General features: G+C 45.0%; 1 protein-coding gene across 2 annotated transcripts in view; it reads left to right on the top strand.

The window, feature by feature from the left end:
- LOC112071047 (EH domain-containing protein 2-like) overlaps window positions 1-17109 on the top strand; it is a 36240-nt gene that overhangs the window by 2417 nt on the left and 16714 nt on the right. The window contains exons 2-4 of one of the 2 annotated variants that reach the window (XM_024138499.2): window positions 378-938; window positions 2166-2342; window positions 15945-16078. In XM_024138499.2, the coding sequence (XP_023994267.1) occupies window positions 718-938; window positions 2166-2342; window positions 15945-16078 (532 nt within the window). In that variant the 5' untranslated portion in view covers window positions 378-717. The remainder of the gene's footprint in view (window positions 1-377; window positions 939-2165; window positions 2343-15944; window positions 16079-17109) is intronic. The other variant, XM_070439229.1, reaches the window with a different exon arrangement.

Below are 17109 nucleotides of genomic sequence, written 5' to 3' on the forward strand. Positions count from 1 at the left end.
TCATAGCCTTTCTATGCTAGGCCCCTATACAGTTCTACCTGTATGAGTATCATAGCCTTTCTATGCTAGGCCCCTATACAGTTCTACCTGTATGAATATCATAGCCTTACTATGCTAGGCCCCTATACAGTTTTACCTGAATGAGTTTCATAGCCTTACTATGCTAGGCCCCTATACAGTTCTACCTGTATGTTCTGTATGTTTAATGTGTTCTGGACATACTCTTTATTAGGTTGTTTAATAGTTGTCTCCTCTCACTGGAGAATGGCACTGGAACATGCTGACAATTCATTTAGGATTTTCTTTTGCAGAAACGTGTCTGTGTTTCTCTAGAGACATGTTTATAGTTGACATTTCATTCATTCATTCTTTTTCAGGTCGTTCAGGAGTCAGAGTGGTGTGTATAGAAGAGGGAAGACCCAGACCAGAGCTCTAACGTACTACAGAAGTCACAGCCCTACAGTAACATACAGGACCATCTTCTGAGAGGAGGCTCAGGAGAAGAGCAACATTCACAAAAACACAGGAAACACCTGAAGAAAGTTTCACCCTCAGAAAACACAGATGTACACCGACAGACGCAACACACACACTTCCACAGACAGATAACTCAAGGAACTCCCAAGCTCACTCATTCATCTAGTCAGATCATTTCCTCTTGAAGGACAACAGTCAATCAACCAACTGACAAATCAATCAACCTATCATCCAATCAGGATGTCTCGTTGGGGCCGTAAAGACGTGAAGAAGACTCCCGAGGTGATCAGGACAGTGACAGAGGGGTTAAAGTCTCTGTACCATCAGAAGCTCCTCCCCCTGGAGCAGCACTACGGTTTCCATGACTTCCACTCTCACTCCTTGGAGGACGCAGACTTTGACAACAAACCCATGGTTCTGGTGGTGGGGCAGTACTCCACTGGCAAGACTAGCTTCATCAAGTAAGAGTTTAAACAGACAGCTTGGTGCATTCAACATGTGAATACTTCTTACAAAAACAAGTAGTGATGAAGTCAATCTCTTCTCTACTTTGAGCCAGGAGAGATTGACATGCATATTAGCACTCTGTATACAATTAAGGGGCAGCTGTGCCCTGTTCTCGCCAGTTGCTTATTCTATGTTTCTCTGTGCTACGTGTTGCTTATTCTATGTTGATCTGTCTGCGTGCTACGTGTTGCTTATTCTATGTTTGTCTGTCTGCATGCTACGTGTTGCTTATTCTATGTTTCTCTGTCTGCATGCTACGTGTTGCTTTTTCTATGTTTCTCTGTCTGCGTGCTACGTGTTGCTTGTTCCATGTTGATCTGTCTGTGTGTATGTGTTGCTTGTTCTATGTTTGATCTGTCTGTGTGCTTATGTGTTGATTGTTCTATGTTGATCTTGTCTGTGTGCTATGTGTTGCTTGTTCTATGTTGATCTGTCTGTGTGCTATGTGTTGCTTGTTCCATGTTGATCTGTCTGTGTGCTATGTGTTGCTTGTTCCATGTTGATCTGTCTGTGTGCTCACTGCTCATTGTTTGTCTGTATGGTTATTGTAAATATTTTTTTTAAATTAGCCGGCTGGCTAAAACCGGCACTTTTACTGAAACGTTGATTAATGTGCACTGTCCCTGTAAAAATAAACTCAAACTCAATTTCTCATAAACCCACAGGGATTTAACAGATTAATGTCATTTTATTAATGGGTGCTTATTAGTAACTGGAATAAGTAGTTTCATAAATGTGTCAAGTGCAGCATCTGGTTGCTCCTCATTACACACCACAGACCAGCAAATATTATTTATCATCAATATAGGAATCACTACAACTTATTGTATGACCTGTTATACACTTTTGTTTTCCTAGATATGGCTACTATATTGTGATCCCTACACTAGCAGGATTTCTCAAGCAGTTTCATCAAGTAACCATTCAGATATACAGTAGCTGTCAAGTTCATTACAGGAAAAGATGTTCTTTTATCTGTTTTATACTGCAAAACAAACATTGCTTTGATGTAATGTTTTGATAAGCACCTGCTCCAATGTGTGCGTCTGGCTAACGTGGTGGCGTTTGTTTGTCTGTGTGAGTCTGTCTCAGATAAAAACCCTGATTAAGGCTACACGCCGAAACACATTGGTTTTAACAACAGACTTTAATGTGAATATGTTCCTCTCTCCCTGCGTCAGGTATGTGTTGGAGCAGGATATCCCAGGAAGCAGGATAGGACCAGAGCCCACCACTGACTGTTTCACAGCCATCATGCACGGTGAGGTGGAGGGGGTTATCCCAGGCAACGCTCTCATCGTCGACCCCAACAAACCCTTCCGCAATCTCAACCCCTTCGGAAACACCTTCCTGAACAGGTGAGTACAGGATGAAATCCATAATGAATGTTTTGGAATTTTCTAGAATGGTCCTTCTGAAGGAAGGGGGAGATGAGGATGAAAAACGAGAGAAACTGAGCCAATGAGAACCACCCCTTGCCCTCACCACCTCCTCCAATGAAAGGAGAGCCAGGAAGGGAGAGAACAGAAAATCTGTTTATTGCTCTATGGAATTTCAAGTGTCCGTCCCAAATTTCAGAGTGGGGAGGGACTTGAGAAAGGGAGCGATATCTATCTGGCGTTACGGGGCTGAATCATCCTGAGGTACTTTCCTCTGCTCTAGTGTGTTTATCCTGTAGTCTGGGATGCCCTCTTTCAGAGGGATACCTTCTATTGAGGCATGCTGTGGCAGCTATGTTTGTTGTTATACTGAAGCCATGTCAACTATAGGAATCGAACACTAGAATTACTGAAGCCATATCAACTGCAGAAGTCGAACACTAGAAGAACTGAATCCGAATCAACTGTAGGAGTCGAACACTAGAATTACTGAAGCTATATCAATCAATCAAATGTATTTATGAAGCCCTTCTTACATCAGCCGATGTCACAAAGTGCTGTACAGAAACTCAGCCTAAAACCCAAACAGCAAGCAATGCAGGTGTAGAAGCACGGTGGCTAGGAAAACCTCCCTAGAAAGGCCAAAACCTAGGAAGAAACCTAGAGAGGATCCAGGCTCTGAGGGGTGGTCAGTCCTCTTCTGGCTGTGCCGGGTGGAGATTATAACAGAACTATGCCAAGATGTTCAAATGTTCATAGATGACCAGCAGGGTCAAATAACATTAAACACAGTGGTTGTCGAGGGTGCAACAAGTCAGCACCTCAAGAGTAAATGTCAGTTGGCTTTTCATAGATGATCATTCAGAGTTAGAGACAGCAGGTGTGGTAGAGAGAAAGAGTCGAAAACAGCAGGTCCGGGACAAGGTAGCACGTCCGGTGAACAGGTCAGGGTTCCATAGTCGCAGGCAGAACAGTTGAAACTGGAGCAGCAGCATGATCAGGTGGACTGGGGACAGCAGGGAGTCATCAGGCCAGGTAGTCCTCAGGCATGGTCCTAGGGCTTAGGTCCTCTGAGAGAAGAAAAAGAGAGAGAATTAGAGGGAGCATACTTAAACTCACACAGGACACCGGATAAGACAGGAGAAATACTCCACATATGACAGACTGACCCTAGCCCCCCGACACATAAACTATTGCAGCATAATTACTGGAGGCTGAGAGAGGAGGGGTCGGAAGACACTGTGGTCCCGTCCAACTATACCCCCGGACAGGGCCAACCAGGCAGGATATAACCCCACCCACTTTGCCAAACCACAGCCCCCACACCACTAGAGGGATATCTTCAACCACCAACTTACCATCCTGAGACAAGGCCGAGTATAGCTCACGAAGATCTCCCCCACGGCACAAACCCGAGGGGGGTGCCAACCCAGACAGGAAGATCACGTCAGAGACTCAACCCACTCAAGTGACACACCCCTCCTAGGGACAGCATGGAAGAACACCAGTAAGCCAGTGACTCAGCCCCTATAATAGGGTTAGAGGCAGAGAATCCCAGTGGAGAGAGGGGAACCGGCCAGGCAGAAACAGCAAGGGTGGTTCATCGCTCCAGTGCCTTTCCGTTCACCTTCACACTCCTGGGCCAGACTACACTCAATCATATGACCTACTGAAGAGATGAGTCTTCAATAAAGACTGAAAGGTCAAGATCGAGTCTGAATCTCTCACATGGATAGGCAGACCATTCCATAAAAATGGAGCTCTATAGGAGAAAGCCCTGCCTCCAGCTGTTTGCTTAGATATTCTAGGGACAATGAAGCCTGCATCTTGTGACCGTAGCGTGCGTGTAGGTATGTACGGCAGGACCAAATCGGAAAGATAGATATGAGCAAGCCCATGTAATGATTTGTAGGTTAGCAGTAAAACCTTGAAATCAGCCCTAGCCTTGTAGAGAGGCTAGCACTGGAGTAATATGATCACATTTTTTGGTTCTAGTCAAGATTCTAGCAGCCGTGTTTAGCACTTCCTGAAGTTTATTTAGTGCTTTATCCGGGTACCCGGAAAGTAGAGCATTGCGGTAGTCTAACCTAGAAGTAACAAAAGCATGGATACATTTTTCTGCATAATTTTTGGACAGAAAGTTTCAGATTTTTGCGATGTTATGTAGATGGAAAAAAGCTGTCCATGAAACAGTCTTGATATGTTCGTCAAAAGAGAGATCAGGGTCCAGAGTAACGACGAGGCCCTTCACAGTTTTCTTTGAGACAACTGTACAACCATTAAGATTAATTGCCAGATCCAACAGAAGATCTCTTTGTTCCTTGGGACCTAGAATTAGCATCTCTGTTTTGTCCGAGTTTAAAAGTAGAACATTTGCCGCCATCCACTTCCTTATGTCTGAAACACAGGCTTCCATGGAGGGCAATTTTGGGGCTTCACCATGTTTCATTGAAATGTACAGCTGTGTGTCATCCGCATAGCAGTGAAAGTTAACATTATGTTTCCGAATGACATCACCAAGAGGTAAAATATATAGTGAAAACAATAGTGGTCCTAAAACGGAACCTTGAGGAACACCGAAATTTACTGTTAATTTGTCAGAGGACAAACCATCCACAGAGACAAACTGATATCTTCCCGACAGATAAGATCTAAACCAGGCCAGAACTTGTTCGTGAAGACCAATTTGTGTTTCCAATCTCTCCAAAATAATGTGGTGATCGACGAAAGCAGCACAAGAACAGATACAGAGCCTTGGTCTGACGCCATTAAAAGGTAATTTACCACCTTCACAAGTGCAGTCTCAGTGCTATGATGGGGTCTAAAACGAGACTGAAGCGTTTTGTATACATTGTCTGTCTTCAGGAAGGCAGTGAGTTGCTACGCAACAGCTTTTTCAAATGTTTTTGAGAGGAATGGGAGATTTCATATAGGACGATAGTTTTTTATATTTTCTGGGTCAAGGTTTGGCTTTTTCAAGAGAGGCTTTATTACTGCCACTTTKAGTGAGTTTGGTACACATCCGGTGGATAGAGAGCCGTTTATTATGTTCAACATAGGAGGGCCAAGCACAGGAAGCAGCTCTTTCAGTAGTTTAGTATAAATAGGGTCCAGTATGCAGCTTGAAGGTTTAGAGGCCATTATTATTTTCATCGCTGTGTCAAGAGATATAGTATTAAAAAACTTGAGTGTCTCCCTTGATCCTAGGTCCTGGCAGAGTTGTACAGACTCAGGACAATTACGCTTTGGAGAAATACGCAGATTTAAAGAGGAGTCCGTAATTTGCTTTCTAATGATCATGATCTTTTCCTCAAAGAGTTCAGGAATTTATCACTGCTGAAGTGAAAGCCATCCTCTCTTGGGGAATGCTGCTTTTTAGTTAGCTTTGCGACGGTATCAAAAATACATTTAGGATTGTTCTCATTCTCCTCAATTAAGTTGGAAAAATAGGATTATACTGCGGATCAAATCAAATTTGATTTGTCACATACACATGGTTAGCAGATGTTAATGCGAGTGTAGCGAAATGCTTGTGCTTCTAGTTCCGACAATGCATTAATAACCAACGAGTAATCTAACCTAACAATTTCACAACAACTACCTTAAACACACAAGTGTAAAGGGATGAAGAATATGTACATAAAGATATATGAATGACTGATGGTACAGAACGGCATAGGCAAGATGCAGTAGATGGTATAGAGAACAGTATATACATATGAGATGAGTAATGTAGGGTATGTAAACATTATATTAAGTGGCATTGTTTAAAGTGGCTAGTGATACATTTTTTACGTGTTTGGCAGCAGCCACTCAATGTTAGTGATGGCTGTTTAACAGTCTGATGGCCTTGAGATAGAAGCTGTTTTTCAGTCTCTCAGTCCCAGCTTTGATGCACCTGTACTGACCTCGCCTTCTGGATGATAGCGGGGTGAACAGGCAGTGGCTCGGGTGGTTGTTGTCCTTGATGATCTTTTTGGCCTTCCTGTGACATCGGGTGGTGTAGGTGTCCTGGAGGGCAGGTAGTTTGCCCCCGGTGATGAGTTGTGCAGACCTCACTACCCTCTGGAGAGCCTTATGGTTGTGGGGGCAGCAGTTGCCATACCAGGCGGTGATACAGCCCGACAGGATGCTCTCGATTGTGCATCTGTAAAAGTTTGTGAGTGCTTTTGGTGAGAAGCCGAATTTCTTCAGCCTCCTGAGGTTGAAGAGGCGCTACTGTGCCTTCTTCACCACGCTGTCTGTGTGGGTGGACCAATTCAGTTTGTCCGTGATGTGTACGCCGAGGAACTTAAAACGTTCTACCCTCTCCACTACTGTCCCACCGATGTGGATAGGGGGGTGCTCCCTCTGCTGTTTCCTGAAGTCCACGATCATCTCCTTTGTTTTGTTGACGTTGAATGTGAGGTTATTTTCCTCCACAGGAAAATAACTCCGACGTGTTGTAATGATGTGCAAATAGTTCAAGTACAAAAGGGAAAATATTAAACATAAATATGGGTTGTATTTACAATGGTGTTTGTTCTTCACTGGTTGCCCTTTTCTTGTGGCAACAGGTCACACATCTTGCTGCTGTGATGGCACACTGTGGTATTTCTCCCAGTAGATATGGGAGTTTATCAAAATTTGATTTAAAAAAAAATCTTTGTGGATCTGTGTAATCTGAGGGAAATATGTGTCTCTAATACGGTCTTACATTTGGCAGGAGGTTAGGAAGTACAACTCAGTTTCCACCTCATTTTGTGGGCAGTGAGCACATAGCCTGTCTTCTCTTGAGAGCCAGGTCTGCCAACAACATTCTAGTTTGCTCAGTTTTTTTGATAATTCTTTCCAATGTGTCAAGTAATTATCTTTTTGTTTTCTCATGATTTGGTTGGGTCTAATTGTGTTGCTGTCCTTGGGCTCTGTGGGGTCTGTTTGTGTCTGTGAACACAGCCCCAGGACCAGCTTGCTTAGGGGACCCTTCTCCAGGTTCATCTCTCTGTAGGTGATGGCTTTGTTATGGAAGGTTTGGTAATCACTTCCTTTTAGGTAGTTGTAGAATTTAACGGCTCTTTTCTGAATTTTAATAATTAGCGGGTATCGGCATAATTCTGCTCTGCATCCATTATTTGGAGTTTTACTTTACTCTGAGGATATTTTCACAGAATTCTGCATGCAGTCTCAATTTGGTGTTTGTCCCATTTTGTGAATTCTTGTTTGGTGAGTGGACCCGGACGTCACAACCATGAAGGGCAATGGGTTCCAGAACTGATTCAAGTATTTTTAGCCAGATCCTAATTTGTATGTCGACTTTTATGTTCCTTTTGATGGCATAGAAGGCCCTTCTTGCCTTGTCTCTCAGATCGTTCACAGCTTGTGGAAGTTACCTGTGGCGCTGATGTTTAGKCCGAGGTWTGTATAGCTTTTTGTGTRCTCTAGGGCAACGGTGTCTAGATGGAATTTGTATTTGTTGTCCTGGTAACTGGACCTTTTTTGGAACACCATCATTTTCTTACTGAGATTTACTGTCAGGGCCCAGGTCTGACAGAATCTGTGCAGAAGATTTAGGTGTTGCTATAGGCCCTCCTTACAACCATGAAGGGCAATGGGTTCTATAACTGATTCAAGTATTTGTTGCTAGATCCTAATTGGTATGTCCATTTTTTTTAATTTAACCTTTATTTAACCAGGTAGGCTAGTTGAGAACAAGTTCTCATTTGCAACTGCGACCTGGCCAAGAATAAAGCAAAGCAGTGTGACACAGACAACAACACAGAGTTACACATGGAGTAAACAATAAACAAGCCAATAACACAATAAACAAGTATATGACACAGTAGAAAAAAAGTCTATATACAGTGTGTGCAAAAGGCATGAGGAGGTAGGCAATAAATAGGCCATAGGAGTGAATAATTACAATTTAGCAGATTAAACACTGGAGTGATAGATGTGCAGATGATAATGTGCAAGTAGATACTGGTGTGCAAAAGAGCAGAAAAGTAAATAAAATAAAAACAATATGGGGATGAGGTAGGTAGATTGGGTGGGCTATTTACAGATGGACTATGTACAGCTGCAGCGATCGGTTAGCTGCTCAGATAGTTGATGTTTAAAGTTGGTGAGGGAAATAAAAGTCTCCAACTTCAGCGATTTTTGCAATTCGTTCCAGTCACTGGCAGCAGAGAACTGGAAGGAAAGGCGGCCAAAGGAGGTGTTGGCTTTTGGGATGATCAGTGAGATATACGTTCCTTTTGATGGCGTAGAAGGCCTTTCTTGCCTGGTCTCTCAGATCATTCACAGCTTTGTGGAAGTTACCTGTGGCGCTGATGTTTAGGCCGAGGTATGTATAGTTTTTTTGTGTGCTCTAGGGCAATGGCGTCTAGATGGAATTTGTATTTGAACTCCTGGCAACTGGACCTTTTTTGGAACACCAGTATTTTTGTCTTACTGAGATTTACTGTCAGGGCCCAGGTCTGACAGAATCTATCTAGGTGCTGCTGTAGGCCCTCCTTGGTTGGGGACAGAAGCACCAGATCATCAGTAAACAATAGACATTTGACCTCAGATTCTAGTAGGGTGAGGCCAGGTGCTGCAGGCTGTTCTAGTGTCCTTGCCAATTTGTTTGTATAGCAGACCCTCATGCCAAATTGAGTCAAAAGCTTTTTTGAAATCAACAAATCATGAGAAGGCTTTGCCTTTGTTTTGGTTTGGTTTGTTTGTCAATTAGGGTGTGCAGGGTGCAGTCTGTCGTAAGGTAATTTGGTAAAACCAATTTGACATTTGCTCAGTACATTGTTTTCACTGAGGAAATGTATGAGTCTGCTGTTAATGATAAGGCAGAGGATTTCCCCAAGGCTGCTGTTGCATATCCCACGGAAGTTATTCTCCACTTTGTGGATTAGGGTGATCAGTCCTTGGTTTAAACCATTGGGGAAGATGACAGAGCTGAGGATTATGTTTAAGAGTTTAAGTATAGCCAATTGGAATTTGTGGTCTGTATATTTTATATATTTTTTTAGGATACCATCAACACCACAGGCCTCTTTGGGTTGGAAGGTTTTTATTTAGTCCTGTAGTTCATTCAATGTAATTTGAAAATAAAATGAATTTTATTTGTTGTTGCCTAATTGTTTTTTGGTAGGTTTCCACACTACTTTCCTTCCATCTATAGTATTTCTTAATATTATTCAGTTCCTTTGGATTTGATTCCTCATGATTGCGCATTGCTCTGTTCAGGTAGACTGTGACTTTACTGTGATCTGATAAGGGTAGTAGTGGGCTGATTGTGAACGCTCTGAGAGACTCTGGGCTGAGGTCAGTGATAAAGTAATCTGTTGTACTACTTCCAAGGGACGAGCTGAAGGTGTACCTACCATAGGAGTCTCCTCGAAGCCTACCATTGACTATGTACAGACCCAGCGTGCGACAGAGCTGCAGGAGTCGTGACCAACTTTTGTTGGTTGTTTTGTCATAGTTGTGTCTAGGGGGCATATGGGGGAGGGAATGCTGTCACCTCCAGGTAGGTGTTTGTCCCCCTGTGTGCTGAGGGTGTCAGGTTCTTGTCCGGTTCTGGCATTTAGGTCGCCACAGACTAGTACATGTCCCTGGGCCTGGAAATGGTTGATCTCCCCCTCTAGGATGGAGAAGCTGTCATTGTTAAAGTATGGGGATTCTATTAGGGGGATATAGGTAGCACACATGAGGACATTTTTCTCTGTTGAGATCATTTCCTTTAAAATTTCTAGGCAAATGTAAAATGTTCCTGTTTTGACTAATTTAATAGTGTGTTAGGTCTGCTCTTTATCAAATTAGCATACCCCCTGAGTCCCTTCCCTGTTTCACACCTGGTAGTTTGGTGGATGGGACTACCAGCTCTCTGTAACCTAGGGGGAAACTAGTGGGTCCATCTCCTCTATACCACCCACCTGGTAGTGTGGTGGATGGGACTACCAGCTCTCTGTAACCTAGGGGGAAACCAGTGCGTCCATCTCCTCTATACCACCCACCTGGTAGTGTGGTGGATGGGACTACCAGCTCTCTGTAACCTAGAGGGAAACCAGTGCGTCCATCTCCTCTATACCACCCACCTGGTAGTTTGGTGGATGGGACTACCAGCTCTGTGTAACCTAGGGGGAAACCAGTGCGTCCATCTCCTCTATACCATGTCTCTTGTAGGATGACAATGTCTGTATTTCTAATTTCTCTGGTGAAGTCCAGGTTCCTGCTCTTTAGGCTAAAGGCAGATGACCTCAGGCCTTGGATATTCCAGGATGAGATAGTGAAGGCTTTGTGTTCCATAAAGTCTCCAACGTTGTTTTCGTGTGGTTTAGGCTTGGACCATGATAGTAGGTGTTTCTCTCTCTCTCTCTGTTTGCGGCATCCTTCCCGTCCGGTGAAGCGCTGGTCTAGTTAAAGCCATCTTAATCAGGAAGTAGCGGTGTTGTTGTTAGTGGTCGATCATTAGCAGATCGTATTGTTGTGGCTCTGGCACAGGAGACCGTTTTCCTCCAGGAAGCCCAGAGCATTGAGAGCCCTGTTGGAACACAATGGGTCCTGGGCAGGGAGGGGTCCAGTACAGCAGGAATACCACAGTGTAGTCTGCATACCAAATGGCAACCTATTCATTAGTGTACTGCCTTTCAAAAGTAGTGCACTACAGTATATAGAATAGGGTGCCATTTGGGACGTAGCCTTGGTCTGGTTCTTAGATCACGTTTAGCTGTTACCGTGATGATGGCTAATAACCGTGTTCCTACATTATCCACATTCTTTCCATTGATGCTGGACGGGATGGGGCTGGACGGGATGGGGCTGGACGGGATGGGGCTGGACGGGATGGGGCTGGACGGGGTGGGGGTGGGGGGGCCCTTTAGTGGAATGTTGGAAAGCTGCCCTGGCTTGAGTAACCTGAGGAGAACCTGTAGGTGACCTATAGATGTTCATTCCTCTAACTTATTCATGTTATGTTGCTATTGCATTGTGTGATGTTATTGTGTAGTGTTGTTGTGTTTGTGTCATTGTGTTGTTGTTGTGTAGTGTTATTGTGTAGTGTGTTTTGTTGTGTCATTGTGGTGTGTTATTGTGTAGTGCTATTGTCTTTTTTTGTTGTTGCACCTAATGGTGCTACGATGCTCTGAGATACGTATTTTGAAACTTCTTATGGCTGCAATCACGTTAACGGGATGATATGACAACAGCCAGTGAAAGTGCCGGGCGCCAAATTCAAACAACAGAAATCTCATAATAAAAATTCCTCAAACATACATGTATCTTATACCATTTTAAAGGTAATCTTGTTGTTAATCCCACCAAAGTGTCCGATTTCAAATAGGCTTTACAGCGAAAGCACCACAAACGATTATGTTAGGTCACTGCAAAATCACAGACAAACACAGTCATTTCTCCAGCCAAAGACAGGAGTTACAAAAAGCAGAAATAGAGATAAAATGAATCACTAACCTTTGATGATCTTCATCAGATGACACTCATAGGACTTCATGTTACACAATACATATCTTTTTTGTTCGATGAAGTTCATATTTATATCCCGTTCCAACCGGAGAATTCCATTGACTTCAGATGTGGGATGGAACAGAGCTCCCTCTCATGTGAACGCGCATGGTCAGAGCATGGTCAGGTCATGAAAGACCTGACTAATTCCTGTCTCCTTCGGCCCCAATTCACAGTAGAGGCATCAGACAAGGTTCTACAGACTGATTTTATCTAGTGGAAGCCGTAGGAAGTGCAAACTCATCCATATCCCACTGTGTATTCAATAGGGTCTTGGTTGAAAATCGACCAACCTCAGAATTCCCACTTCCTGTTTGGATATTTTCTCAAGTTTTTGCCTGCCATATGAGTTCTGTTATACTCACAGACATCATTCAAACAGTTTTAGAAACTTCAGAGTGTTTTCTATCCAATACGAATAATAATATGCATATATTAGCAACTGGGACTGAGGAGCAGGCAGTTTACTATGGGCACCTCTGTGCTCCTTTCATCCAAGCTACTCAATACTGCCCCTGCTGCCATAAGAAGTTAATTCGCGCTTTGTTTTACCCACATAATTTTTACCACAAGGACAAGTTATAAGATAAATAACTGCCTTAGTGGAGCACGTAATAACACCTTTGATTGGGATCGATTTCCCTGTTTGTGGGTGTTTGAAGGATCTGCATTTATAAGTGCCATTGCATTGAGCACAGCCATTACACTTATAATTTCCATCCAGTAGGGGCGCAAATAGAGGTTGTTCAGGAATATCTTGGKGKGKTAAATCAGAGTGTACYAMYTGGTCTCTGAGATTTCTGCCCCGTGAGAATAAGACCAAGGGAAGGTCCGAAAACACATTACAGAGACTATCATCGGATTTTAGAATCTGCCAATGTTTGTGAACGATTCCCTTAATTTGTTCAGAGCGCTTTGAATAGCGGGTAGTTAGAATGCAAGAATGCGTCTTTTTGCGAGACTGCCCTTGAAAAAGGTCATGTTTTGAATTTTCTCAATGGCAATATTAATCTGATCATTTTTGTACCCCCTCTCCTTGAACTTTCCTTGCGTCTCAACCATATTTCTGTCAATCTGATTGTTTTTTGCAAATTCTTTTGATTGGCTGAAGGGCAAACTATTTTTCAAGGGAAGTGGGTGACAACTGTCAGCCCTCAACAAACTGTTAACGATCAGTAGGTTTCCTGTAAAGATCAGTGTATAGAACATTATTTTCACACAAGATCAGAAGATCAAGAAAAACGGTTTGACGTGTATCAGATTGCATCGTAAATCTCAGATGTTCAGAACAGGAGTTAAGAAAAGCATGGAACGCCTGGAGCTGTTCTGCATCAATCCTCCATAGAACAAAAATATAATCAATATACCGTTTCCAAATAATGATGTTAGGCAAGAAAACGTTTTTGAGAGGATTGAGAATAGACCGTTTCTCCATGTAACCCACATACAAATTAGCATAGTTAGGAGCCATGGGGGATCCCATAGCAGTACCCTTCGTCTGAATAAAGAAATCATTTAGAAACATGAAATAGTTGTGTGTGAGTACTATTTCAGCCAATGTTATAATGCATGCACTGGAAGGGTCATGTTGCAGAAGAAAATGTTCCATAGCTTCAATACCGCCCTCGTGTGGAATATTTGTGTATAACAACTCAACATCAAAAGTAACTAACAAGGTATTCTCAGGGAGAGGATCAAGAGATTCAATGATAGAGATCATACTGCTGGTGTCCTTTACAAAAAAGGAGGGGAGCTGTTCTGCGAGTGGTCTAATAAAAAAGTCAACAAAAGTAGATAGAGGGGCCGTTACTGCATCAATGCCCACTACAATACTGCGCCCTGGAGGTTTTGTAACATTCTTGTGTAATTTCGGCAAAGTATAGAAAGTGGCAATTTTAGGGTGTTGAATAGCCAAAAAGTCATGTTCTTTTTTGGTTATCTGACCAGAACTTAAATACCCAACTAGGACAGTAAAGATAGTATTCTGAAATTGGGAAGTGGGGTCACTTCTGAGTTTCTTGTAAAAGGTGTTGTCAAACAGTTGTCTATGAAACTCATTTACATTATCTGTCCTATCCATGAGTACAACCCACTCACCCTTATCAGCAGGGCGAATAAGGACTGAGGTATCGGATTGTAAATCAAGCAAAGCTTGTTTTTCATCCTTAGGTAAATTATGGAAAGATTTGGACACCTGTTTGTTCTTAAGGAGATGAGCAACATATTTTTCAACAAGTCTGCAATATGTCTCGATAGAGTGACTGCGTTTGGCTGGAGGTATAAAATAACTCTTGCTTCTAAAAGGAGTCGGGGGATGTGCAGGTGAGCAACATACTGGTTCAGTAGAAATGTCAGGATTAGGGGAGCTAAAGTATTCCCTTCAACGGATGTTTCTAAAAAATGTAAACATGTCTACCTTCACATCAAAGTCGTTGCACTGGGTTGTAGGCACAAAAGATAACCCTTTATTAAGCAAAGAGACATGGGCAGGGCTCAATATCTTGCTTGATAAATTAAAGACACTCAGTCCCGTGGGTTCTGGGACCGTGTGAACGGTCTCCTCTGATAGTCGTTTCTTCTTACCCCGTCGGGTGCGGCATCTCGTCGATGCGCATGCCTGCGGCCACCTCCGCCCTTCCGTCGGCCACCTCCGCCCTTCCGTCGGCCACCTCCGCCCTTCCGTCGGCCACCTCCGCCCTTCCGTCGGCCACCTCCAGCCCTTCCGTCGTGCCCACCTCCGCCCTTCCGTCGGCCACCTCCCCCTTCCGTCGGCCACCTCCCCTTCCGTCGGCCACCTCCCCCTTCCGTCGGCACCTCCCCCTTCCGTCGGCCACCTCCCCCCTTCCGTCGGCCACCTCCCCCTTTCCGTCGGCCACCTCCGCCCTTCCGTCGGCCACCTCCGCCCTTCCGTCGGCCACCTCCGCCCTTCCGTCGGCCACCTCCGCCCTTCCGTCGGCCACCTCCGCCTTCCGTCGGCCACCTCCGCCACCTTCCGTCGGCCACCTCCGCCCTTCCGTCGGCCCCTCCGCCCTTCCGCCTTCCGTCGGCCACCTGTCGCCTTCGTCGGCCACCTCCGCCCTTCCGTCGGCCACTCCGCCTTCCGTCGGCCACCTCCGCCCTTCCGTCGGCCACCTCCCCCCTTCCGTCGGCCACCTCCCCCTTCCGTCGGCCACCTCCCCCTTCCGTCGGCCACCTCCGCCTCCGCCCTTCCGTCGGCCACCTCCGCCCTTCCGTCGGCCACCTCCCCCTTCCGTCGGCCACCTCCGCCCTTCCGTCGGCCACCTCCCCTTTCCGTCGGCCACCTCCGCCTTCGCCCTTCCGTCGGCCACCTCCGCCTTCCGTCGGCCACCTCCGCCCTTCCGTCGGCCACCTCCCCCCTCCCTTCCGTCGGCCACCTCCGCCTTCCGTCCGTCCAGTCTCTCGTTGAATAAAAACGACACCTGGAAGCCGATGAGGCGCTGGTTGTAGAGTGTTGATCAGACTGGGGTGGATCGAAGTAAGCGGCATCCCTCGGCTGCGTCTGCCATGGAGAGGAGGAGCAGGACCTCTCTTGTCAGGGTTTCTCCAGAAGTAGACTTTATCCTCGGCCTTGTCTTTTTTGTCTCGCCTAAATAGGTGTGCGTTTCTTTTTCTTCTACAATGACGGCATACACCAGTCAAATCCGGATGCCGCTTGGCCAATTGTGCGCCGCCCTATGAGACTCCCAATCACGGCCGGTTGTGATACAGCCTGGATTCGAACCAGGGACTGCAGTGCCTTAGACTGCTACGCCACTCGGGAGCGTTGTGTGGTTGTGTAGTGTTACTGCATAGTGTTATGTAGTATTGTGTTGTATTAATGTGTTATGTAGTCTTGTGTTATGTTATCGTGTTGTGTTATGTTATTTTGTTGTGTTGTGGTGTTAATGTGTTGTTATTGTGGTGTGTTATTTTTGTGTTGTGTTATTGTGCGTTGTGTTATTGTGCGTTGTGTTATTGTGTAATAGTGTTGTCATTGTGGTGTTTTTTTGTTGTGCTGGTGTGTGTTATTGTGGTGTTGTGTTTTGATTGTTGTGCATGTCTGCTCCCTTTTCTACTGTCGTGTGATAGGTTACAGTGTGCCCAGCTGCCCAATCAGGTACTGGAGAGCATTAGCATTATCGACACGCCGGGGATCCTGTCAGGAGCGAAACAGAGGGTGAGCCGAGGTGAGAAGAGCAAGGCTCAGGAGTGGACGGGTCAAGGTGAGGAGAGAGTAGAAGTAGGCGATCACAGAAACACACCTGGTCTCTCGTCTGTATGTCGTCATCATCATCATCATCAGCTAAAACAACTAGCCTTCATCCTTCCTTGTCCCACCTGACCAGGCTAACCCTGTGACTGACCTCCATGTACTGTCTGAGGAAAGGAGACAGGGAGATAGGGCGAGGCAACTCTCTGGGGTAAGGAGAGAGAAAGGCAGAGCTCTGGAGAGTTCTTCAGATTCCTCCACCACATCTTGAAAGACACACAGACAAAGACACACACAGATAAAACACACACATAACAAACACACAACAGTAAAGACACACACACACACACACACAACACCCAACACACACACACACACACACACACACACACACACACACACACACACAAACACACACACACACACCACACACACACACACAACCCACACACACACACACCACACAGTAGACACACACAGATAACCACACACAAAGACAACACACAGGTAGATAAAGACACACACACAGATAAAGACACACACAGACACACACAGATAGAGACATACACAGATAATCCACACACACACACACGATAAAGACACACACAGACACACACAGATAGAGACACACACAGATAGAGACACACACAGATAGAGACACAGATATATAAAGACACAGATATATAAAGACACACACACACACACACATGATATATAAGACACACATCAGATAGATCAGACACCCTCCCCTTCCATCTCTTCCTCCACCCTCCCTTCCCATCTCTTCCTCACCCTCCCTTCCCATCTCTTCCTCACCTTCCCTTCTCCATCTCTTCCTCCACCTCCTTCCCATCTCTTCCTCCACCTTCCCTTCACATCTCTTCCTCCACCCTCCCTTCCCTACCTCTTCTTCCTCCACCTTTCCCTCCCATCTCTTCCTCCACTTCCATTCCCATCTCTTCCTCCACCCTGCCCTTCCCATCTCTTCTCCACCCTCCTTTCCCATCTCTTCCTCCCCTTCCCTTCCCGCATCTCTCTCCTCCA

This window comes from Salvelinus sp. IW2-2015, unplaced genomic scaffold (genome assembly GCF_002910315.2).
Source record: "Salvelinus sp. IW2-2015 unplaced genomic scaffold, ASM291031v2 Un_scaffold1500, whole genome shotgun sequence".
NCBI lineage: Eukaryota > Metazoa > Chordata > Actinopteri > Salmoniformes > Salmonidae > Salvelinus > Salvelinus sp. IW2-2015.